The sequence below is a fragment of the Cibotium barometz genome, chromosome 41 (assembly GCF_041138505.1).
Source record: "Cibotium barometz isolate CiBa-2024 chromosome 41, ASM4113850v1, whole genome shotgun sequence".
Taxonomy (NCBI): domain Eukaryota; kingdom Viridiplantae; phylum Streptophyta; class Polypodiopsida; order Cyatheales; family Cibotiaceae; genus Cibotium; species Cibotium barometz.
In genome coordinates, this window is record NC_141086.1 from 34,612,097 (window position 1) to 34,639,338 (window position 27,242).

The following is a 27,242-nucleotide window of genomic DNA, read 5'->3' on the forward strand; positions in this document are numbered from 1 at the left end:
CTCCTTCTTTTGCTCTTCCTCCTGCTCCTCCGTCTCCTTCTTCCTCTGCTTCTTCTTCTTTTTCATCTCTCTCCTGGCCCTAGGCGACCATCACTCAATTCTTCCAACCACGAGAGGACGCCCCACCAGCCATGGATGACATACCCAAAGCCGCATCAAGCCACACATTCTCAAGTGCCCGACCCGTCAAACCTCACTCTGGTGTCACTCTAGACCGGGCCATGGTGCTACAGTGAGCCCAATGCCCTAGACTCCCTAGACCCCAACACACAGAAATCAACCCTAGCTTGAGGAGATCTTGGAGAGGTGCAAAGCCCTTCCCACGCTTGGCACCATGCTTGATATCCTTGATGGCCCCATCCTCCTACTGGGGGGTTAGCTCCATAGGCAGTATGACGATCATGGTCCCACTTTGTATCATATGGCTTGGATTTGACATTCCCAGCTCATAGCTCTAGTGTTTGTTTTCTTTTGTACCATGACGAGATTACGTGGTCACTACTCTTATCACTTTTGGCCTCATAGACCCAATAGGTCTTTTGAAGGCGTTTAATATAACTTTCTTTCTTTCTCGCTCTCTCTCTCTCAAGGGAAATAGCCAGGATGAACCTAGAGGCATACATCAACACTGTGGAGGACAACACCAAGAAGGCGCTCTTGGGGGAAATAGCCAGGATGAACCTACAGGAGCTAGAGGCATACATCAAGACTGTGGAGGACAAGAATAACAAGATTGAAGAATTGGTAGAAAAGGTGAACCAACAAGAGGAGGAGATTCGGATGTTGAGAGAGACCCAGATGCAACAACAGGCAATGCCAGAGCCCACCCCAGTTGGCAGTGATAGGGGAACTCCAGGCAGAAATGGAAGCCCTAGAGGCTACTGTCAAGGACCATACAGGGAACTGAATATTCAGGAGGGTCTAAGGATGGACTTGAAGCAGCTGAAGAAAGTTGCGCATGGCACTCCTATGTACGCTCCCTCTATCATATCCCCCATCAGCCACCTCTATCCCAACCACCAAATACCTTCCCTATCACCTCCACCTTCTTCACAAAGGGCATGGTCCTCAAGGTCATTCGTAGACTACGTAATGGGCGAGCTTATGATCAGGAGGAACTTACTGCCGAGTGCATCTCACATGCCAATGATACCCTGGTGCCCCTACTATCCTACATGATCACTAGAGCCCTTTGTGAAGGATTTCCACCCTCTTGTTTTGCTAATACCATCAACCCCATCCTCAAAGCCGGAGATCCACTTGATCATAATAATTATAGGATGATCATGATTGGCCACACATTGGCCAAACTCTATGGATCAATGCTAGAGGCAAAGCTCAGTTCATTTGCAGAGAGATAGGGATGTAGAGCCTCAGGATAGGTAGGCTTTCGGAGGAGCTACTCTACCTTTGGCCACATCTTCACCCTCCATGCCATCATCGAGCAGGGTAGAGCACAACATTAGAGGATTTATTGTTGCTTTGTGTAATTCTGCACAACTTTTGATAGTGTACTCCGAGCCTCGTCTATAGGAGATAGGAGTCCCATCTAACATGGTTTAGAGCATCATCGCCCACTGTGAGTCCATCACCAGACGAGTGAGAGCCCTAGGAGGTACGTCACAGGAGATTTCCAGCACTATTGGGTGAAACACGGCTGCCCTCTATCACCCACTCTTTTTGGCCTCTACATTGATGAGATCTCGAGCTTTATTGACGGATTAGGCAGGGCTGGTCCCACACTGGCAAGCATATTGATCCCCATACTTTATGCAGATGACATCGTCCTCCTCTCAGACTCAGCCAAGGGGCTTCAAACATAGTTGGGTGCCTTGCAGGACTTTTGCACTCAGCGGGACCTCTCTGTTAACCTTGGTAAAACCAAGGTAATGGTCTTCGATACCTCTCGCCCCTTCACATCCAGATTGAGCTTCACATATAGAGGGGATCCTGTGGATATTGTCTCATGATTCATGCTATGTCTACCTTGGTGTCACTTTGAGTGGCCCACGCTTCACCATGCTTCCCGCAGCACAAGCCAGAGTGACACGAGGATATGCAGCCTTGAACTTACTTCAGCGACAGTGCCTCCACACACATTTCGAAGAGCCTATGATGAAGGGTTGGCTTTTTGACACCCTCCTCACACCAGCCCTGATGTATGGAGCAGCCTTTTGGGGGCAGCTTTATCCAACAAGGATTGGCAACGAGCTGAGAGACCCCAGGTCATGATATTCTCCCATATGATCCACAGCAAACCATCAGTCCCACACCAAATTATCCAGGCAGAGTTTGTTGCAGCCCCGATGGTAGTGGATGCACTCTTCTAGATAATCACATACCTCCATCGCATCAGTCACATGGATCCCCACAAGTACCTGAGGCTTGCCCTGAGTCCTTGAGACAACTAGCCCTCGAGGGCCACCTTGGAGTATGGTATGCCTTAGTTTCCACTTGGTTCTTAGCATATGGGCTCAGCATGGACTGCCTCCCACGGTCCACCCCTTCAGTACAGTTTGTACTCCCTTTTCTCCAGCTCTCACCGGGTTATCCGGTTAGATCTTCTTAGCCTCTACACCCACTGCACATGGATCACATATTCGGAGCTCCCAACAAAGATGCACTTCTAGAGAGATCACTTCGTCACACGCACAGGATGGATTCATCCAGCAGCCGGGCTACCTGAGTGTTCACATATCCCATGCCATGCGGATTGTTATTGGCCAGATACGGGTTTCATCCCACTGCCTCAGAGTGGACAGAAGTAGATTTGAGTGTCTCTTCAGAGCCAGGGAGCTCATACGGAGACCCAGTGAGGAGAGGATCTGCCGATTATGCCACACATAGGTTGAAACAGAGGAGCATTACATATGTCGCTGTCCAGTATACTATGTGATCCACGGGAGGTTTCACTGTCTGTTTCGTGAGGGATTTGGTCCACTCTCCAGGATCATTGACTTCTTCCTGTTTGAGCTCCGCAGACACAAGGACACTTCTTTGAGAAAGCTTCGCCCCCATCCACCCCGACCCCGACCCCTCCCTAGCCAGCCAACCATCACTAGCGCCTTCTGAACCCAAGAGGTGGACAGACATACAGTGGATTCTCTGGACCAATCTCGGGCTACTCCAGACCAACCTCACCTAAGAGGAGTTACCTCGGACCGGGCCTCCGCATTCTAGCATGCCAAATGCCCTCAGCCCCTTGGACGTCGGCCACAATCCCCTCATCAGCTCCAGATCCAGGACATGCTCCATCGCCATCAAGCTACCTTTCCACGTGATATAGCTAAGGGAGACCTCTCGTCCATACTCATTAGCCCCATGCTTGATATTTTGGAGAGTGGTATACCATCTATTGGAAGTTGATTCTCCTCTCATGTTCAATGTTCCTAGTATTCCATGATGAAAATTCCATGGACAGTTTTGTATCACCCCAGTGAGATAGCTTTGTTTTGTTTCTATTTTCTTTTCCTTTCCATGAGGAGATATGCCATCGACATTATTGTATCACTTTGGTCTCATAGGCCCATTGGATCTTTATGCTTAATATATCTTTCTTTCTTTCTCAACATGGCGTGAGCCTCTGCTCGTACGCCGTGCATAGGCGCCACATTTTGTCTCCTCGCAGTGTGCGCCACCTAATCCAGGTGGCGCCCCGTTCTGTCTGCTCACACACCGCCCCGCCTTGTCCACGCCGTGCGCCCTATTCTCCCTACGCACAGACACTTCCATACTCTGGCTTCTCACGGCGTGCACCTTGTTCTACCTGTGCAAAGGCACTGCCATACTCTATCTACTCATGCCGCGTCATCTTGTCCATGCCCTGCACCCTGCTCTACCTACGCACAAGCATTGCCATACTCTATGTGTGCTTACGCCTCCTTGTCTCTCCACCAGGCACTGTTGCCATACTTTGTCTATGTTGCACGCCTCCCTGTCCCTCCGCCAGGCGCTGCTACCATACTCTCTGTGTGTTGCACACGTCCTTCTCCCTCCGCTAGCTGCCATACTCTATCCATGCTGCGCGCGTCCCTGTCGTCCCACCACCCTTGCTTAGATCCCCAAGGCAGAAACATAATCTTCTCTTCTTTTTCTTCTTCTTTTTTTTTCGTCAAATGGTGTTTTATATTATATGTAAAAAAGTACATCAGCCACATGGCTCACACAGAACCTATGGCCCCCAAAAAAACCCCCACAAAAGATCTTCTAAAGGATCATGACCATGCAAACCTGTACACTAATAAGAAAGCCTCCTAGCCAAATAAGCATCCCAGATAAAAGCATCAAAGACGAGCCAGCCGAGCCGCCGTAGACCATAACGAAATAACATCTGCATCCAGTAGGCTGAGCTGAGAGAAGAGAGAAAACTGCCAAAGCAGCAAACCGCGGATACGTAGAATGTGTCCATGTATTCCAGACAAGGAATCAAAGATGAACCCATTCCGTGAAGTCCAAATATGCCAAAGTCCTGTCCATCCAAGGAAATGGAGCTATTGCTTCGCATCCTTTGCTTCTTTATATGGATCATCTGGTTGATACTAGACAGTTAGATGGGCTTCAGATTTCTGGTTCACGGCCTTTCATTGCACAGGCTTATGCAGATGATTCATTCTTCATGCCAAAGAACAGTCCTTTGGAGCTTCGTCTATTGATGGATACTCTTTCAGATTTTGGGTTGGCAGCTGGTCTAAAAATTAATTTTCAGAAATCAAAACTCTTACCTCTCAAGCATTGTGACTGGCATGCTATCATGTGGCCCGGCCAGATTATTTATCCGGAAAGCATAGTAAGACATTTGGGCTATCCCATTGGCTGGAAAATCAGAAATAAGCAACAAATATCTTGGGTGCTAAACAAAATTCAGGACAAATTAGAATATTGGAAGATCTCCACTTGGCCATTGCATGTACGGCTTCGAATTGTTCAGTCCATTGTTCTGGCTTATGTCCAATTCTACCTTCCTCTCTTACATTGGTCATCTCGAGATCTTTCTTCTTTTATGTCTCAAGCCATGGAGATTTTTTGGAAAACTAAGCTTCATAAAAAAGCTTTAAGGTTGCTCAAAATGGACCTGCTTTGCTCGCCAAGAATGCATGGTGGTTTGAATATTATAAACATCAAATTTCATGCGCTGGCAAGAAAGATCACTATGCTCAAAACCTTTTTTCAACAAGAGCAGCCTTGGTCTATCATGTTGGCAATTTTGTGTGGTCAGATGCGCACAAATGCTTATGGTCGTTGGTTAGTTGATCCATCGGAAGTAGTGCTTGGCAAATTTCAAGGTAAAATCCCTGGTTGTCCATTTTCTACTTCCTTGATTCAGGATTGGAAGAAAGTGCTCTCTCACATCAAATGGTCTCCCAGTCCTGCTTCTATAGCTTCCTCGCTTCGAATGGAAAGCCTACATTGGAGTGCTGTTTTTTACTCTCCCCTTGCTGTACAACAACCAATCAGAGCTTACAATCTTATGAAGTTGGGCATCCGGTTCATTGACGACGTGGTAGATACTCGAGGGCAAATTCTTTCTTTTCCGACAGCATGTCAACAATACAATCTTGGGATGCATCATAGATCTATATGGAAAGCTATTGTAGATCTCTTACACCCTTTCATTCCGATTCCAACATTGGATGTAAGAGACAGGCTTCAAGATTGGCATCTTCAGTCTTCAAATTCAAGATTATCCTCTCAGCCTTTGCATCTATTGACTTCTATACAGGCTTATCGATTGATATTACCTCCTCCATGGATTGCTCATCATGCTAATTCTCTTTGGCATCTGGATAAGTCTTTAGCTTGGTGGAAAGGAAAACTGACATTGATATGGAAGTTGAAAATGCCATTGAAGCAGCGACTCTTTCTTTGGAGATGCATTGTCGGTATTTTTCCAGTGGGAGTGAAATTGGCTCAAAGAAGGATTGCCTCTCCTCTTTGTCCAAGATGTCATCATACTACTGAGAGTATTCCGCATTTATTGTGGTCTTGTTCATATTCCAGAGACCTTTTGGACAAGATCTCCTATTTTTTATCTCTCAGATTTCCTGCACACAGGTTCTACAGGTTTTTCTGGATGTTTGGCACGTTATCAGCTTCTTTGTCACAATATTCTCTTTTCCTCCATTGGATCAGATACTGGGCCTTATGGACCCTCTGGCTACAGCGAAATCATGCATATCTGAATTCACCCCTTCAGCACCCTTATGAGTTCTTCCGAGCCTCATTGCGGCAGTCCTTATATGATGCTGTACATGAGGAAGATTTGGATGTTTCTTGTGTTCAGCTTTTCTTTTACTGTTTCTGATGGATAGGGCATAGGCTCTTTTCTTGAGCACTGCCCTGATCTTCGATAGAACTTCTTTACTACTGTTTTTAAAGTTCTAGGGTTTAGACATCCTCTTGATGTCAAACCCTTTTGTACATTTATGATATAATGCAATTTCAACTGGTTTTACAAAAAAAAAAAAAAAAGTGTGTGTGTGTGTGTGTGTGTGTGTGTGTGTGTGTGTGTGTGAGAGAGAGAGAGAGAGAGAGAGAGAGAGAGAAGAGAAAGATATATTAACATCCTCAAAAAGACCCAAAAGGTCTATGGACCAAATGGTAGTACAGAACCTCCATGAAAATATTGGTCCAAGGAAAAGTAACTAAAAATGAATATAAAGAAAAAAGTAGGACAGGTAGCCATGTGGCTGATACAAGGTGCCAGTATGCGAGAGGAATGCATGTCTCATCTAATAAGAATACTATCCTCCACCAGGCCTCTCCATGTCGCCATAGTATGTCCTGAATTTGCAACTCACAGGTGGAAGCACAGGACTGCTGGAAAGAAAGAAAGTTATATTAATGTCTACGGAAGACCCCAAGGATCTATGAGACCATAAGCAATACAATGGTACCATGGATATAATGAGCCGTGGAAGAACTGAAAAGGAATTGAAAGAAAAATGGAAAAAACATCGAAGTGTGCAGACATCCAGATAGCAGCTGAGGGAGGGGAGGATGCAACTGCAAGAAGTGCGACAGAGGAAGGGGGGTCAGTGAGCTGCTATGCAAGGAAATCCAGCTCTCCCTGCCTACACATTTCCTCAAGGCCCATCTACAAAGTGTGATCTTACTTTACTGGGGAGCAGTTGCCTGGATGTCATTCTCAAAGATATTTGAAAAGACATGCCCTGGCACGCCCTACAGAATAAACTCATTTGCATCTTTGAAAGTAAACAACAGTTTCACATGCATACCTGCCGCACATTGAAAGACTTCAGGTTCTTTGGCACAGAATTGATCTTCATCATCTTACTGAAACTAATGGGAACAAAAAATTTGGCTTGAAGTGTCCTGCAATAAAAGGAGTGTTAAAAAGTCAATAAGAAATGGAAATTGGGCTTTAGAACCTTGTATGGCAACATTTTCTGGTCATGTGCAAAAAGCTAATGGTTTATAGTATCTACTTCTGAACACATGCAACCCAGAACACACCATAGTGGTTAATTATGTTAAGAATGCTAGGTGCAGTATGCAAACCAACCAATTTCAGTGCCCTACCCTTTTTTTAAAAGACCACAGGTCGGAAAACAAAAGAAGAAAAGCCTTATGAAAAGTGCATAACACACATGGTATCATAAGCAGAGGGAGTTTTTTCCTCGTCCAAAGGAGAATTACAAAATGAACCTTGTATCACTACAAGGGTGTACACAGGATTTGTCAGAAAGGTTCGGTTCTCTTCTTTCGTTGGATGCAAAGGAAACAAAAGCATCAGGCATTAGTCTTTTTGTGGAGAATATGGTTGCTTAAAGAGTAGGAAATGTCAACGGGTTAATTGCTCTCCTCGAGGAGAGGGTGGATTGCATTAATTGTAAGTGTTTTGTGAAACCCCCGCCCTCTCGGAGTTACATTGGGGTATCAGAGCCAAGTTTTCTTCTTTCACATTCTTTCTACAACACTCTATGGAGAGTCTCTACGCTACTTCACTTTTCTCTACAAAAGGATACTCTATCCCTCTAGCTTTTCTATGGCGATATTCTTGCTATTTCAAGTGTACTTGCACCAATCAATGTACTACCACTGTACTTGCTATACTAGCCATTGTACCTGCTGTACCACCACTGTACTTGTTGTACCAGCTTCTATACTAGTCGTACCAACTATACCGGATGCCCTAAATGCTGTACCAACCTGATGTACCAGCTGTACCAAATGCCTTAAGTGTTGTACCAACCTGATGTACTTCATGTACCGTTTGTACCAGATGTCTTAAGTGTTGTACCAGCTCTACCGGATACCCTAAGTGCTGTACCAGCCTGTTGTACTTCCTATGATTATTGGTAAATGTTGGCTTATGTGCATTGAGGGGAAGAATCAAGACCTGCACCGAATATTGGCCAGGTTTTAAGAGACCAGAATTTATGGATTCATTGTATATGATTATGATGATATGGTATTGTATGTGAATAATTCAGTTTTCCTGAATCTGGCTAAACCCCCAAAGCTTGTACTTGGAATGAAAATACCTTTTGAGGGGGTCGGCCCATTCCGATCCTCGTGTCATGTGACATGTCCATTGTCCAAGTTCTTTATGGAGTGTGGTTAAGTGGTTGTGGCCATGTTTAATGTTTAATATGCATTGACGGTATAAGAAGGTGTGTCAAAGGCCCTAGTCCCCCTTTCACTGGTATTAGAGCACATGCTTCCTTCTCTCTCATAAGGAAGAAGAAGATCACAACTGGGGACCACACTCGCCATCAATGCTATTAAGCATGGTCAGCTGATTCAAAGTCATGCGTCAACAGCATAAGAGGAAGGCAACCTGGTTTATGGACTTATGGAAAGGGCTTTTTGTGCCTCTGACCATTATTCTCTTTATATTGGTATCATGGATCATATTACCAAGCTCAAAGGCTACCAGTATGGAGTTATATCTTTGATTGCGGAAGCATGGTCGACCAATAACCCACAAGTCACTGATGACCCCAACCTCGCATCCCATACCACCAATCCAAGTCACCTGCCGCTAACACCTCCATGGTCGAGAGATCATGTATGCTCCTTCGTATCCCCAGGCTACCACATGGCTACTTCAGTCTCTTGTGTCTAATAAGTGACCCTAAGTCACTAATATAGTAATAACCTCCCTAAAAGTGGCCTGCTTTTATTTATAAAGCGTTACTGGTTTATTTATAAGCTTTAAGCCATTATTAGCTCCTAGTTATTATTATTACCCCGTGGCTGTCAGAATATGCAGCAGAGATGATGACCAAATCTGGGAACACGAGCAAAAACGCAGGCAGAAAAACAGCACAAGAGAGAGAGAGAGATGTAGGCGTGTAACTCTGCTCTATATACACAAGAAGATCCCGAGAAATGATACAAATGAGGTATGGGGGCTGGGGGCCTATATATACCTCCCTGGAGGGCAGTCGGCCAGCACTAAAGTGCCCACGACTGAAGAAAGAGGTCCCACGACTGCATAAATGCAGTCCGCCAGCAAACTGGTGCCCACGACTGATGAAAACCAGTCGGCCAGCAGCAAGAGTGCCCACGACTGATAAACACCCAGTCGGCCAGCACTGTACTCCTCTTGGCACCGTCTGGCAGCCCTCCCAAGCCTCAGAAAAATGGAAAAAAATAAGGGAAAAATACGGAGAGTGGGGAAAAATGCGAAAACACCTCATAAGGGGGGGCACACCCACAACAAAGGCCCTGGTGTATAAATCTAGACAGGAGATGACTTCTAACACCCCCTCTCAGCTCCTGGCTGTGTGACCAACCACTGGGAGCTGGGGTGCCGCCTGAGCAAATCCTGAGAGAGCGACTTCGTGAAGAGGTCCACCATACTGTCCTCCATCGAACAGAACTCTAGCAAGATGTCATCAGCAACGATCTGTTCACGAACAAAGTGCCTCTGGATGACCATGGGTTCCTCCAGTGGAAGCCCAAACCTGCAATGTAGCCTCCTCCTGCTCCATAAAACTGCTCCTGGGCAATAAGTAGATCTCCTCGTGTCCGAATCTCCTCCCCAAACCGAGTCACTCCAACCGTGGAGTCGGACTCCATCCAACAATCCCCCCCCTGTGTATAAGAGTCCATGATCCTTCGCATGCCGCAGAAACCACAGGAAACGCAATCCTGCCTCCCAAAGAGACATCTGCATCCATGAGCTCAACCGCCTCATTAGGAAGCTCCCGTCCAATCTGGTGTCCATCAACCAGATCAATGAACCATACAGCTTCTGAGTCACAGAGACATCACACTGCTCACAAGGATCAACACCTGTTACGGTGCACAATCAAGTCCTGGAAACCTGATGAAACCTGTCAACCACCCCCTCTGAATCCGGAACCACAAAGCCTGGAGCAACCACCTCCTTCTGCAAGTAAGCACCTGCCACCTGCCTGGCTTTCCGAAAGGTCCCCGTGGAAAGAACATCCTCATCTATTGGAGGTTCTATGTCCCGAACACTACGAGACATCGGAGCATAAGTGAATTGTTCAGCTTCCTCTGACTCACGAACACAAGAACTACCAACATCAGTACTGGAAAGTTCCTGCCAACTGCTGCCATCTACTGGTACGCTATCCACCATCTGCTCCCGGAAAGCCCGCACCTGCAGCGTATCCACACTTGAGTAGCCATTACCAGACTGCCACTCATCACAACCCTGAGGACCTGGGAGAGAGAATACTGAAGCCTGTAAACTCCATTCTCCACTCCACCTTTCCAAACCACTTGGCCTGTTGCTTTGTCCCGAAGAGCAACAAAATGCTCATCAAACTCCACCCGTACGCCAGTCTTGCACACCTGATGCACTGACAACAGATGAAAACCAAGTGCCGGAACATACAACACCTGCATAGTTGCAAAAAAACGCGTTTCAAACTTTAGGCTACTCGTTTGAAACGTGCAAACGTTTCAAACGTTTGAAACGCGTTTTTTTGCTGGGCCAGTTTTTTTTTATGATAGAAAACGTACGATGCAGTATCTCCTGGCATTTCAGTTTTGAAAGTGACGCTTGAAAGAGACGTTTCCAGCCTTTGAAGTCTTCCAGGTTTGCTTGCACCCCTACCTACGCACCAGTCCTTCTCCCCCGGCCCCTACGCACCGTAGGTAACAGGTTTGTACTAACCCTAAATCCTGATTTTTTCTGATTTTGGACCAAATTTCAGATTTGAAATTTGGGCATTTTTTGCCAGGTTGCCTACATTGGTGCATGCACACCTTGCCTACGCACCAAGCCTACTCCTCCGGCCCCTACGCACCCTGCTTCTCAGGTTTTTAATAACCCTAAATGCTGATTTTTTCTGATTTTGGACCAAATTTCAGATTTGAAATTTGGGCATTTCTTGCCAGGTTGCCCAAATTTCTTCATTCATTCATCATGCCTCGGGCTAAGGATGCCATGTGGAACCACGTAACTCCTGTGAGCAGATATGGGGGTTCAGGCACAGAAAGGTGGAAATGCAATTTTTGTGCCAAAGTGTCAGGTGGGTCTATTATTAGGGTAAAGGCCCATTTTACAGGAGTAAGAGGGGAAGGCATTGGCCCTTGCAGTCAAGTACCAAGAGAGGTTGTAGCGTCTCTTCAGCAATGGAAGAGAGAACATGAAGCAGCAAAGGGAATTCAGCCTGAAGACTGCCATGTATCATGTATGATGTATCATGATTCATGTTACATGTATGATCATTGTATGATGTAAATTGTAATCATGTATGATGTATTAAGAATCAGGATTCAGTATGAAATTTGAATCATGGATTCATCATTCATGATGTATCATGATTCATGTATATGAAAGTTGAATGTAGATTTTAGCATTAAACTGTACCAAACATAAATTTATGGACACCCCCCTAAAAAAAACCTGGAAAAAACACCTGAAAAAAAATTTGAAAAAAACTTTTAAAAAACTTTTGGAAATTTGTTTGAAACGTTTTTGAAACGTTTCAAACACGTTTCAAAAACGCGTTTCAAAAAACGTGTGGCAACTATGAACACCTGGGAGGAATGCTTCCCCCCTCTGCCATCGGGAACTATCTCCATCCTGCCCTCACTGTGAACTGGGATAGCGGACGTATCCCCAGTAAAGAATATGACCAGAAAGCCTGCATAGATCCTGTAAACCGGAACGGGAAGGAGTCATGTGCCTCGAAGCACCACTATCGAGAATCCACTCCCGAGTATCCGTTGCGGAGAATCCTCCAATCTCCTCCCTGCCTGAAGAAAATGAAGCATCGGTGTCCATCACCTCCAGGTGCACAAAAGCCGGAGTCTTCATGATTGCTACCGAGGAATCTTCACCCTTCTCGGTCTTCCGCTTGGGACACTGCCTCCAATAGTGGCCTTTCTCGCCACAATCATTACAGGTCCTCTCTGCCTTCAGTTTCTCGCGGTCAACGTCGGACTTCTTCTCAGAAGACTTCTCCGATGAAGCCTTCCCTTTGCCCGAGTTACGGCCTTTCAACCGTTGGCCAGTTAAGGCCTCCGAACCTCCACCCTGAGGAGGGTTCGTGAATCGTTCCTCCTGGTCCAGGACCATGGGCACAAGCTCCTCCCACGTGATGGTGCTGAGCCTGCCACTAGTAATCAAAGAGGAGTAAAAAGCTGAGTATGAAGAGGGCAAGTGTGACAGCAACGTGATGGCCATGTCCTCTGACGATATCTCCTTCCCAGCCTGAAGAACTTCCTACTGAAGAGCCTGCAGCTTGTTAATATGCTCCCGCATCGTCGACGACTTTGCAGGGCTCATAACCCGCATCTGTACTTCCAAGGAAATCCTCTTCATGGGCGATACCCTGTTGTAAAGTGAGGCCAAATGCTGCCATATACCTCTAGCCAGCGTCATGTGCTTTACATGATTGATTACCTGCGGTGTGCAGTTGAGGAAAATAAACGAACGGACCCTGGCGTTGACACGATCCCACATCTGTGTCTGAGCCTCCCGGTCCTTTCGGGTTGACGGTAACTCCCCTTCCTCTACTTCCGGCCGTGGAACACCAACAACGACGAAATCAGCGAGGTCGTGCGACTCCAGAATAGATTCCATCATCACCTTCCATATGCCGTAGTTGCTCCCGTCCAACTGACGGTCCACCGGGAACGTGGGGAGTGTCAGGATCTTCACATGTCTCTCGGCCATCTCAAACAGATCTGCCATAGCGGGGATGTACTCTGAAAAGGGTGGGTGGGTGGGAACACAGAAGAACTAAAACCTGCAAGTGGCTGTCCAGCAAATCAGCCCGCCTTCCTCTTGCTTCTCCTCTTCCCGATAAGCCCAAAACAGTCCACCAATCAGCCACAAAACAGTCCCCCTCTTGCTCACACAAATCCCAAGACCTATCTAGAGCCTAGGCTCTGATACCATGTCAGAATATGCAGCGGAGATGATGACCAAATCTAGGAACACGAGAGCAAAAACGCAGGCAGAAAAACAGCACAAGAGAGAGAGAGAGATGTAGGCGTGTAACTCTGCTCTATATACACAAGAAGATCCCGAGAAATGATACAAATGAGGTATGGGGGCTGGGGGCCTATATATACCTCCCTGGAGGGCAGTCGGCCAGCACTAAAGTGCCCACGACTGAAGAAAGAGGTCCCACGATTGCATAAATGCAGTCCGCCAGCAAACTGGTGCCCACGACTGATGAAAACCAGTCGGCCAGCAGCAACAGTGCCCACGACTGATAAACACCCAGTCGGCCAGCACTGTACTGCTCTTGGCACCCTCTGGCAGCCCTCCCAAGCCTTAGAAAAATGGGAAAAAATAAGGGAAAAATATGGAGAGTGGGGAAAAATGGGAAAACACCTCATAAGGGCGGGCACACCCACAACAAAGGCACTGGTGTATAAATCTAGACAGGAGATGACTTCTAACAGTGGCTATTATTTCCAATCCCACGGCAAATCTAGATCTCCTCTTGCTAGCACCCTTATCCTACGTGTGATCCTTGGGAGATATCTAGCTTTGAAACATGGTTCTGCATGGTGCTCGCATACATTTCTAATGAGGTGGAATACAAAGGATTACACTCCTAAAATCTAGGAGGGTTACTATTTTTGGACAACCCCCCCAATGGAAATTATGTTCGCATCATTACGTCCATAAGCTAAGCACATGGGGAAACTTACTGAACCCTCTATGTCTACAAGTTTAGATATTTTTAGAGATGAAGTCTATGGGGGGGACCATCTCTCAAATTAGAACATGTGGCAGGACTCTGGATGAAAGTGAGACAAGTGGCATCACACTTGTCGCTGTCATCTCGGCAAAAAGCCTTCAGAAGAAAACATTATATACGCAAACATAGAGAGACAAAGGACACCAGTTGTCGGCAAAAAGCCTTTAACAAAAAACATTATATATGCAAACACAAAGAGACAAAGGACACCATTGAATTCATTGTTTGCTTGTGAATATTCATGCTCGATTACAAGAAGGTGAAAGTGGGTATAATTCCATGCATGTATGTGGGGATATGAAAAGGTGGAATGTGAAAGGTTATAAAGCCTAAGGTTCTAAGAGTGCATTCACATGGGTTTCTAATATGTGGCTAAACAGTCACCTTAGCTCTACACTTGTCATTATAGCTTTTACTTTCCATTCTAGTTCATGAGAGCCCCAAATCTATAAATTGGAGCCCTCTCTCTTCATTTGAGCAAGCTCTATTGCTACAAACCAGCCTCTACAATGTTGGCAGCTCTTCTCTATTCTTGGTGGTTCTCTGATGAGATATGCCATGGACATTATTGTATCACTTTGATCTCATAGGCCCATTGGGTCTTTAGTAGACGCTTAATATATCTTTCTTTCTTTCTACTCCAAGGTTATGTCTCTCTACCACCTCTACAAGCTGCCCTAATGCCGGTTGCTCTCTCTCTCGAAGGCTGCCCATGAAGTATACCGGTTGTTGGGGATTTTTGAACGCTTCCATCTCGCGAAAAAACCTTAAAGGCGAGGGTATTTGATCACTATATTCAGCCATTGAGCATCTGTCTTTTTAATTGGTTATATACAGACAGCCATTGGACACTTGCTACAAAAATCAGGCATGTATTTGAGCCATTGGGCACTTGCTATTACCATGGGGTATTGTATCTCAGCCATATGGGTTCATGGACAACTTTATGGGCTTTATGATTCAGCCATGTGGGTTCATGGACAACTTTATGGGCTTATGATTCAGCGATATACATTCATAGACAGCTATGTGGGCCATCAGGTAAGCTATGTTGGCCGGCATCTACACGGAATACACACATTCATGGTATTTTGGGGCTTCTTTCGATCAGCTCGTGTGTATGGTCGAATGATGGTTGTAGATGGATAATCTCGCATCTCTCGTGGGGAGACTAAGGCCCTTAAAGCTTGTACATGATATTTATCACCTTGGATAATAAAATACTCCAAGAAGGGGGGGAGGGGCAGTGTGGTGGTCGACCCATTCCGGCCTCTAAGTGGTGTCAAATGTGCACATCTATCTTTTACAATTTTATGGAATTAAGTGGCATATGTTTAAGGTTGTGGTCAATTTGAGTTTTTAATCGCATTAATGGTAAGTGTTTTGTGACCCCCCCCCCCCCCCCCCCCCCCCCCCGCCCTTCAGAGTTACAAGCTAACACCAATGACCGATCTCCACTGGTTGGTGACAAGACCACCAAGTAGAGAGAGCCAAATAAAGGAGGATATGTGTAAGCATCCGTCCTCATCCTTCCAAGGAGATCTGCTATCGCAATCCAAATTTTCTATGCTTTCATGCACTTCTATAAGCAATGGTAGACTCCAAATTCTCTGTGCTTTCCATGCACTCCCATAAGCAATGGTAGACTATCTCTAAAGCTCCTGCACATCTCGGGCATGCTAGGCTAACATCAGCGAGACCAATCTCCACTAGTTGGTGGTGAGACCACAACAAGTAGAGAAATCCAAATAAAGAAGGATATCTTTGTTCTCTGTAAAGAGAGCCACAACCTCTGCCAAAAAGTCCTCTGAATGTCAGATGTGATATGATAAGCCTCCCAATGAGGTCTAAGAGTAGAGACCCTCGAAATGTGTTCTAGGACAAGACGCCTACCATTACGCACACTATAACTAAAGAAAGGCATGCTTTTCAGTGGGTTGGTAGCATCCCTCCACCAATGTTTCTATTATGTCAAATGTACAAAGAGAGACCCCGTCAAAGCAACAAAGGTCTCACACATGAGGAAAGAAAACTAAAAACGGTGGAAATCCATCCACTCCCACTCACCGGAATCCCAATGCAAATACATGATAGGGCATCTATCGTAAAACCAAAGGCTCAAAGCATATGTGATCATCCCTAAAAGAGGGATCGATATAAAAGTGCTTCCCTGCTCTGCCAACAACTCTCACAAGATGCATCACCAGGCCCTCAGTGATATCCTACATGTCACATCCCTAAAAGGGGGATCAATATAAAAGTGCTTCCCTGCTTGTAGCAGGGCGGGTTGCCCGGATGTGTGGATGTGTGAGTTGTAGTCATGATTGTAGTTGAGAAAGATGTGTGTGTGTGTGAGTTATCCCATATGCACACGGGTGTGAAAATCTTAATGAGTTGTATAAAAGGTGGGTGTACTTGAGTTTGAAAATCATTCAAATGCAATATCAAGTGTTTCGCCATTTCTGTGAGTACTTTTCTATTAGTCGTGCTTATTCCCTTAAGTTTGTCATTTTAGTTGATTGGGCAACCAATTCAGCTACAGCTGGCACGCCCAGTGGGACGGGGTTGAGCTTCCATCGCTCCCCCTCCCTACATCCCCATCTTTTTAGGCATAGCCAATGCTTTTTGCTTCATCAGAGAAGCTTCTGCAATTCTGTAAGCCTGGCATTACTCGAACTCCACTAAGAGGCGGTTACCTACCTGGTCACAGCATTGTCTGTGCAGCAGAGAAGAGAAGCCAAAAAGAAAGGTGAGGAGGTGATTGCTGTAACAATTTTCAAATTGTTCGTGCCTATAGCAACAGAGGCGGACTTCTGATGTTGACCTCTATCACTAATCACATAGTGCTCACAGCCACCATTCTCACACCTGTAGCGCAGCGGTCCTCCACATTGACTCACTGGCATGCTCAGAGAGCTTCACGCCACCGCTTCACAGTTGGCACCGTCCACCCTACTCGGCCTTGCTACCTGCTGCCCATCCAAACTAACTGCCCGGCACACTGTTCCACCACTCCAGCGCTTCACACTTGTACACAACGTTTCCGTTCCCAGGAGGCCCCTTTCATACCAGTTTCTTTTGTCCACCGCCAACCTATGGCCCCCTACTGCACGTAATCACCTTGCTCATCTCACCGCCTCCATGCCAGCTGCCTCTCTCTCACGCCTCTGATCTGCTCGCCCCTTCCTACACCCACACACCCCCCCAATCTACTCACCGCCCCTTGCAAAAGGTAAAGCAGGGCTCCAGCTTCAGCTCCATCGGCCTTACGAGTTTTGGGCCACCGCTGCAAGGTGATGGTCAAAAGGCTCCATGTGCACCAAGCACTACAAACTGCAGGTCTCCATTGTGCTCTGTGGCTCTGTTATGATGGAGAAGCAACATGACCTCAGCGCAAGTAACAATGTCAATCCCTTGGCCACCTTCGTTGACTCAGTTCCAACTCTCTTAGTTCACCAACCCTCACCTGCAACATGGGTGTGTGCTATATCCATGGGGGAAGATAAAGCAGCAAATGGTGAAATCTCTTCCTCTCTTTATTTCGTCGTATGCTTTCCTTTTCATAGTGTGATGTCTCTATCTTTTACTGTAAAATGCTCCTCTTCTGGGAGCTCCCTCAGCAGAAATACCCTCACCTAGCACTCACTTCCTCCAAACAGCTTGCAGATGAGGGAGACACCCAGTGTTGGTATGCCCAGATGCGCACAAGGCTGGCCTTGCATGGAATGAGTATTGATGCACTCCTGCCTTTTGCTTACAGCCTGGACTGCCCGTTCTTAGATCTCAGCCGTTCAGAGCTGAATCAAGGGATCAGGATGGACATTGTGAGACTAGATACAGAGAGGACATGGGTCAGGCCCCCGCAGCCGTTGGGCACAAAAATGCCACACTACCATAGTCGTTTTCTACACCTCTCTTCGGATGGGTTTATTATCCGCCATGTTTACATGGACACACCCCTCTCACATGGTATTCGGAGTGCTATTGGACAGATTCGCACCTCTCCACACCGGCTGAGGATAGAGACACGTCGATATGAGGATATATCACTAGAGGATGGCATATGCCAGCTTTGCCATCAGGAGGTGGAGTCGGAGGAACACTATATATGTTGTTGTACTGTCTACTATGAGCTCCAAGGGAGGTACCACTACCTATTCCGTGAGGGCTTTGGACCTTTGTGTCAGATCATGGACTTTGAGGACCAAAGGTGCTTAGGGCTCTTCATACTTGAGCTTAGATGCCACAAAGAGAGCCTACTGAGGGACAGGAGGGTAGTGGGACCAAAGCCGCCTAGACAGAGAGCCCTCACAGATATTTTTAGAGCCAGCACTGTAACCCCACCAGCCTCTACTCCCCCATCTACAGGCCTACCTTGCAGACCACGATCTAGAGGAGTCACCCTGGACAGAGCCATTGCCATCTGTAGAGCGAGACGCCCACGACCACAAGGATCGCGTCCACGACTCCCTCACCATCGGCAGATTCGAGCCATCATTGCCCGCCACCGGAGGACTTTACCACAACGATTCAACAGTTTAGCTTTCAGCTCTTAGCTCTCTTAGGATGTTACTACTTTCATTCTTTCTTTCAGATTTGTTATGATGAGACATCATCATCATCATCATCAGTTGTACCTTGTTTTGGTCTCATGGGCCATTTCGGCCTTTAGGAGACGTTAATATATCTTTTTTTCTTTCTCTATATCACAAGTTGACCTATCTTGGGTGAATTCTCTTTCTCTCTCTCTTATATGATCCATGAATTCTCTTTCTCTCTCTCTTATAAAGGCCATGATCCACCCGAGTTCAAGTCCCACTGTTGGTCGTATATGCCCTCGTGTTGCATTCTACCGACGTTAATACCTCTCTCTCTCTCTCTCTCTCTCTCTCTCTCTCTCTCTCTCTCTCTCTCTCTCTAGACAGTTGGCTGAGGCAGGAGACAGAGGATCATGGTATGCACAGGTCACACATTGGTTCTCACAGCATGGCCTAGACATGGATCATCTACCACCATTCCAGTATGACAGGGATGCACCACATATCCGTCTCTCTCATAGTGAGAGGAACAGAGTATTGAGACAGAATCTATGGCAGCTCTATACACGAGAGACATGGATATCGCCTACACAGCCTCTTCCACCGAAGATGCTATACTACAGAGATCACTTCATGAGTATCACTGATGATGGATTTATAGAGAGGCCTAGATACATGGAGGGCTTTTTACCACACGGCTCCCGAGTGGCTATTGGTCAGCTCAGAGTTTCATCACACCGATTGGAGATTGAGACTGGCACAGCAGCACGGATCCCCCGAGAGGAGAGGGTATGCAGATTGTGCAGAGAGGAGGTGGAGAGTGAGGAGCATTATGTATGCAGATGCAGAGCATATACAGCCATCAGAGAGAGATATCCCATTTTATTCAGAGAGCCACATTCCCTACGCCAGATCTTTGAGGCAGCAGACCAGCGCATACTGGGGAGATACATTCTAGACATACAGCGCCACAGAGAGACATTATTACAGGCTCAGACAACTCCAGAGGGGGGGCGACAGACACAGATTACTACATTTTTTCAGAGATCCATACCCCTCCCAGCCCCTACACGGCAGGGAATTACTCTCCAGAGAGCAGAGACACTTAGAGCCCGCAGGAGACAGAGGACACCTGGCTTTCGGACACCACGCCTATACCAGAGAGAGATGACAGAGATCAGAGCTCAGTTTCACAGAGAGGGTGAGGAGCGACTGGCTCGCTTCAGAGCACACCCAGGCATGTTCTTCAGGGAGCTGTGGACACCCCCTTCACTGATGTATACCATTTTATACCCCCAGTATGGTACAGGATGGAGCTAGCTAGGTTGCATATCATGATTGTATACTCCAAGCATATAGCTTTGCATTCTCCTAGTAATAGAGCTCCATCCCCTACACACCCAAATTCAGCTTTTTTATTCAGTACTTTTTCATTTTGTTGGGATGACAGAGGATACCCCATACATGTACTCCGATTTGTCTCATAGGCCGAGTTCGGTCTTTTGGAAGACGTTAATAAAATCTTTCTTTCTTTCTTTCTTTCTCTCTCTCTTATATGATCCATAAATTCTCTTTCTCTCTCTCTTATAAAGGCCATGATCCACCCGAGTTCAAGTCCCACAGTTGGTCGTATATGCCCTCGTGTTGCATTCTACCGACGGTAATACCTCTCTCTCTCTCTCTCTCTCTCTCTCTCTCTCTCTCTCTCTCTCTCCGTTGCCTGCATCCCCCCCCCCCCGGTCGCCTGCGCCAGCCCCGACAGCCCCCTCTACGCCCCCTCCCACCACCCCCCTGCCTCTCTCTCTCTCTCTCTCTCTCTCTCTCTCTCTCTCTCTCTCTCTCTCTCTCTCTCTCTCTCTCTCTCTCTCTCTCGTCAAATGGTGTTTTATATTATATGTAAAAATGTACATCAGCCACATGGCTCACACAGAACCTATGGCCCCAAAAAAAACCCCCACAAAAGATCCTCTAAAGGATCATGACCATGCAAACCTGTACACTAATAAGAAAGCCTCCTAGCCAAATAAGCATCCCAGATAAAAGCATCAAAGATGAGCCAGCCGAGCCGCCGTAGACCATAACGAGATAACATCTGCATCCAGTAGCTGAGCTAAGAGAAGAGAGAAAACTGGCAAAGCAGCAAACCGCGGATATGTAGAATGTGCCCATGTATTCCAGACAAGGAATCAAAGATGAACCCATTCCGTGTAGTCCAAATATGCCAAAGTCCTGTCCATCTAAGGAAATGGAATATCACAAGGTGACTGTCCGAAGTAATGACTTGAGGACAAATCCCAAATATCCACTGATGAGCCGAAACAGTAAACCTCTCTACTGCCTCCCAAACATGAGAGACAAAAGACCAAATCTGACGGGCCACTGGACAACTCATGAACAAATGCATAACTGTTTCAGTGCATGTTGTGCAGAAGAAGCAAGAGGCCAATGTAATTTTACGATGGCTGAGCTGATCCCGTGTAGGTAGCCCTCCCACCAACATCCTCCAAATGAAAACCTTACCTTGGTAAGGGAGTTTAGACTGCCAACCACGCATAAGAGTTTTCTGCCACCATGATTTAGACTTGTGCAATCCCCACACCTTATTGGCCTTGGCTGAAACCCATTCTTTCTCTGATACGAGCTTATGATAGACCTGGTTAGCTGAATGTGATATCAAGTCACCAGATTTACATAGTGCCCAATCAAGCCAAGGCTGATTTGCAGATGGCCGAGGCAATGGAGTAAAAGGCTCAACTGCATGCGTGATGTCAACCCATAGTGGCTGAAATGTCCGAGGAACCCTAAAGTGCTGCCGAATACGACGAAACGAATAAGGCCTGTCACGACCAGGTATCACAACATCTCGGATTCTAACCAAGCCTAACCTGACCATGCGGTTGAGTCGTATGCGTGAAGCATCTCTGTCTGGCCAAACAATGACACGCGACTCCACAAATGTTTCGAACTGCAAAGAGTTCAAAAGTAGTCTTTCATGACCAGGATCCTACCGAGCCAATAGTAGAACTTCATGGCAAGAAAGGACAATATGCGATAAAATGTGAGATGAGCGAATACGGACAAGATAAGCCGCATTCACAGTGTCCCACCATGAAGCCTGCACACGTAAAAGCGCCACCTACGCGCCACCATATACAAGCGGACATCCAGTAAATCAGCCCCACCCATTCTTTTGGGCGTCGTAATGTGATTCCAAGCTATCCATGTTTGACCCATAATATTTCCTTCCCTCTTTCACAGCATAAACCGAATGGGAGCAACCAAACGGAGAAGAGATTTGTGCATCCAAGGTAGCAAAGGCAAAAAATAGGAAATCATGCTAAGCATAATAACCTGAGCTACCTTAACCCTCACGTGCATAGGCCACCCTTGAGCTTTCCGATACACAAATTTATCCGAGATCCGAGCAGAAATCCAAGCAAGAAGCGCTTGGGGGTCCACATCCACACCACCAGATACCCAAGATGACGAACAATGTCTCCTGTATGCACCACACGGCCTTGCCACCCTAATGCCTCAGATCAAATTCCGTGGCTGATTTTGTTGAATTTCTTTTCAGCCCAGAAGCCAATGCAAAATTATTCCAAGCTTCCATTGCTCGATCTATATTGGCTTTTTCGGCCGTGAGAAACATAAAAGTGTCATCCGCAAGTGCTTGAGCAACCAATTGCTTGCCATGAGGGAGATGCAAACCAACCACTTAACCATGCGATGCAATAGCATCTAGGCGAGATAACATAGGATGAGTGGCAATGGCAAAGAAAAGAGGGCTAAGAGGACAGCCCTGCCGGAGAGAACGGGTGAGAGAAATACCATCCGAAAGTCCTCCATTGAGCATAATCCGTGTGATAGAGCCAGAGCCAAGTAAATGCACCAAATTAGCCATTTTGGGACCAAAGTCCATGGCTGTCATTAACTGAGAAAGGAAAGACCAGCTGACATGATCAAAAGCTTTTTCAAGATCCAGTTGCACCATCACAATCTCTTGCTTCTTTGCCTTGGCATAATCCACTCCAATTTGAACCACATTAAGAATATTATGCAAAATATTCCTGCCATGCACAAATCCATATTGATATGGATGAATAAGAGTAGGAAGCACCTTCTGCAAGCGATTGGCAAAAATCTTTGTAAAGATTTTATACATAATACCCATAAGTGAGATCGGGCGCCATTGAGCCAAAGAAGTAGGCGAAGGGACTTTGGGAAACAAACGAAGTATGCCCAACTTCCAATTGGCAGGCATATATCCCTCATCCCAAACCCTTTGACAAATAAGCGTCAAAGGCTCTGCAAGCTCATCAGCATATTTTCAGAAAAACTCATTTGTCAAACCATCCCAACCAGGGCTCTTTCCCATGGAAAGTTTGCAGAGAACAGCTTCCACTTCACCTTGAGTAACAGAAGCATCAAGCTGAACCGCCACATCAGGGTCAACTTGATATCGTACTTCAGCAAACAATGACTCCCTTGCAGCCAGGACAACTGGCGAGACATCTTCTCGAGGGGCAAGCAAATCTTCAAAAAACCAGATGCAATGCTGAATAACCTCAGAAGGTTGAGTAAGAAGGTTGCCTTGGGTATCCATCAGCCTAACAATATTCTCAAGCATATGTTTTTGATGCAACTTATCATAGAAGCGATGAGATTCACAGTTAGCATCCCGCAAAGCATCAAGACGTGCAAGTAGTTTAAAGCGAACATATTGTGCTTCCTGCACCCTAAATAGCTCCTTTTTCAGCCATTCTATGGCATCCACAACTTCAGCATCCATAGAGTCAGTAAACATGAATGCCTGCAAGCCCTTTAAAAGCGACTCAAGCAGAGCCACATGCTGTTTTTGTATAGAGGCATTAGCAAGACCATAATGCCGCGCTAATTTCCGAGTGTTGGTAAGGAACACTGGCCAAGCATGATAATCAGCCATGGACACTCTTGTGGAGGAATGTCGTATCAACTGACGCATATAAACATCAAAAACTTCATGCTCCAAAAAAGTGTGGTTTAAGCGCAAAGGCAAGCGTCTCAACAAGCCTTTATATGCATCCACAAGATGATAGACCATTTCAAACACAAGCGGCCAATGATCCGAGAAAACCTGTTGCTGATCAACCATCATAGTAAGAACCTCTGGCAAAAAGAGATCTTGATGTAAAATATACATCCTATCCAATCTAGCATAAGTGCCCCGAAACTGTTGTGAGGCATAAGTGTAACCCCTTTCATCTGGATGCAACCAAGACCACATGTCTTGTTTTAGCGACCTTGCTGCAAAAGCTTCCCACGCCATTCTCTCCAGGCCATCCATTACAGAATGAGGCGACGTGGCTTGCTCCCTGGAGACACACATATTAAAGTCTCCGATCACAAAGCCAGGATGAGAGATTGAAAGAGCACACAAGTCATTCCACAGCAAACGGCGTGCACGAGCATTATTTGGAGCATACACCCCTAACAACCATAAAGGCGTATCATCCCAAACAATCTGTATCACTAGAAATCTTCCATGAACATCTTGAATCACAAGAGAAGGCTGAAACTGCGAACGAACAGCAAACATAACACCTGACTACGAAGCAGGATGTCCGCTGTAGAAAACATGAAACACCTTATATACATAGGCTTTGCCAGCCAACTTATGCTGCTTATGTTCAATTGCACACAAAACATCCCAACCATGACAAAAAGTTGTACGCCAAAGCCTGAACTGCTTTTGGCGCGAAGAAATACCCTTTACATTCCATTGTACAATTTTCATAAGCCTTCCCAGAAAAGAAATCAACAAGGCCGTGTACTAGGCCCAGGACAATCTGCCAAATCACGAACCCTTTGAAGCATTGCATTTTTAGACATGGTATTTGTGATCACAGACTGCCCTTGGAGTTCCCGAGCACGTGCCGAAGGGTAATGACCATCCCATGGCGAGATGACCTCACCCTTCGAACCAAACACAAGAGGCAATTGTTGTTGTGCTTCTTTTGTTAGGCGACTTCTAATAGGATAGCGTTCTACTCTATCCACCCCAAGAGCCCCTGTACCCTAAGAAAGTTGGCCTCCCGGCCTCTCAATCCTGGTCTGTTGCTGGGCACCTGAACCCAAAGGGCGACGAGCATATGTATGTAAGGGCCCCTGATGAGTACGCAAAGGCCTCCGCCAAACAGCATCTGAGAAATCCCCCCGCGGGGAAACAAATCGTGTCTTTTTACCACGTACTTCCACCCATGGTTGCTCAACCTCATTCTGAACATCCACATGTACATCCATGTGCTGGGCATCATGTAAAGGAGCGTCATGCTCATAACTGCCCATCAACGATATCCTTGGTAGCAACAACTTGTTCTCTTAGGACATTCGGAGACAAAGTGGCCCATCTCACCACATTTGAAACAGTGGCCAGCAAATGTATCCCACCTCAATTCATACATTAAAGGTTGCAGCCCAGCCATATTGACACGCAAATGTGTCGGCCTAGGTCTCCCAGTATCCCACAACATGCATAGACGATTTTGGTTTCTAGATGTCATTCGAGGCACCACCAAGAAATCACCGATACCTCGCATGAGACCTGGTAAAACACGCCAAAACATTGGTGGGAATTGTTTCACTTCAACCCAAACTGGGCAACCCTGGCGCAACATATCTTGGTACTCTGCCATACGCTTCCACGGAACCACATGAACCAACTACCCATCCAAAAAGAGTGGCACCTGCTCCAAGACTGCCCTACGGGCTTCCGAAGTGCGAAAAAGTATTTCATAAAAGCCTCTCAGACCATCATAAATCTCCTCAAGCGCCTCAGGCGACACCAAGCGGCCCAACCATGCTCTAAGACAAGGCAACAACGGAACACGCCCAGTAAAGAAGAAGATAGCAGCCAATTTAGACCCCAATTAAGAGCGCTCGCTGAAGCTTCCGCTCCCCCTCCCCCCGCTCGTGCTGCAGTCTACACGCTCATCCCTTCCCCGCCTCCTATCTGCCCTCGCCTCTCCCCCACCTCTGCTCTTTAGCGCCCCCCCCGCATCTGTTCTCTGCCACGTGTGCCCCCCTGCCAGTACTCATTCGCGCCAGCCCCCCCCTCGCCTGTGCTCACTCGCGCCAGCCCCCCCCCCTCGGGCCTGTGCTCTATCGCGCCCCCCCCCCCCCCCCCCCCCCGGGCCTCTGCTCGTTCGCGCAAGCCCCCCCCCTCCACTGCTCTCTTTTTTCGCGACAGCCTCCCCCCTCTTGCTCCGTCTCTCTTCCGCCCCCCCTGCCCTTGCCGCCTGTGTTTGTAATCCCCTCCCCTCACTTTCTTTCCGCCCCCCCTTTGTTCTCCCCCTCCTCCGCCGTTTGTGCAGCTCGGTTCCTACAGGGTTTTCGGTTTACGCTTCACCTTCAACAAAGCTTCAGACACTGATGGAGGCTCCTCCCGCCCCACCTCAGAGGGACTCTTCCACAGCCCCCTCGCCCGCCCCTGAGGATAACCCCCATCAGGCTTTCTCTTTCGCCGGAGAAGGAAGCGAGCCTCGCCGCAGAGGTGGAACGCCTCCAGGCACATTCCACCATCTGCCGTATAGTCAGCACTCGCCCCAGCAAAGGGGAGATCCGGGATCTTCTCCAGGCCCGCCTTCTCGCAGATGTGGGCAAGATCCTGGACGTTCAGCTACTGGGCCGCGGACACTACCAGATCGAGTTCGAGACAGCCCAGAGCGCGGCCCAGGTCCTAGACATGAGTCCCCTGGACATCAGGGGCGCTCGGGCCTTCTTCAAACCTTGGCAGCATGGCTTCGACCCAGCAGCGGCCGAGCAGGGAGAGCGCCTTTTTCATGTCACAGTTTGCTTCCCTGGACTCCGCCGCGAGTACCTTCCGCTCCTTTCTAGGATAGGGGCATTGGTGGGCTCGGTGCTTGAGACTGGCCCCACAGCAGCTTCAGTGGTGGCTAGAGCAGCTGGCCTGCCTTCAGCCAGGGTTTTGGTTCCTGACATGTCCTCCCTTCCAAAGGTCATTCAGCTACCTAGGATAGGGGGGGGATGGATTGATCAGAGAGTGGAGTTCTCGGGGCTCCGGAACCAGTGCTTTATATGTAGGCAGGTCGGTCACCTGGCCAAGGCCTGCCCTCGCAGGAGACCCCGACCTTCACCACAGCAGCAAGCCCGCGATGGCCCGCCCACAGATGCGGCTCGGCAAGCAGCCTCCGGGACACCTGCTCAGCCCACGGAGACCTCAGATTGGCAGCCTGGATAGGGGCACCGTAGAGGGAGACAGCCACAGCAGCAGGCCCAGAGGCCGATGCAGCAGCAGTCACAGTCTCAACATCACTGGGTTTCAGTGAGGAACAGCTTTGCTCCCCTCCAGGAGGAGACCCCAGCGCAGCCTAAGGATCTGGAGATGCCAGTACCCCCTCCTTCGCCCCCACCCCCCCCTCCCCCGTCCACCCCTGCCGCCTCGCTTCCGCCTTCGCCTCCTCCCGTTCCCACTCCGGTTTTGTCAGCGGCTCCTTCCCCACCCCCTTCTCCCCCCCCCCCTCCCCCTCCGCTCGCCTCA

General features: G+C 47.4%; 1 protein-coding gene across 1 annotated transcript in view; it reads right to left on the reverse strand.

Annotated features, from left to right (window-relative positions):
* Positions 1-7,353, reverse strand: part of LOC147614904 (uncharacterized) — a 57,724-nt gene extending 50,371 nt beyond the window's left edge. Inside the window, exon 1 of the mRNA XM_086780230.1 lies at positions 7,236-7,353. Within this exon, the coding sequence (XP_086636356.1) occupies positions 7,236-7,289 (54 nt within the window). The 5' untranslated portion in view covers positions 7,290-7,353. The remainder of the gene's footprint in view (positions 1-7,235) is intronic.
* Between the last annotated feature and the right edge of the window lie 19,889 nt (positions 7,354-27,242).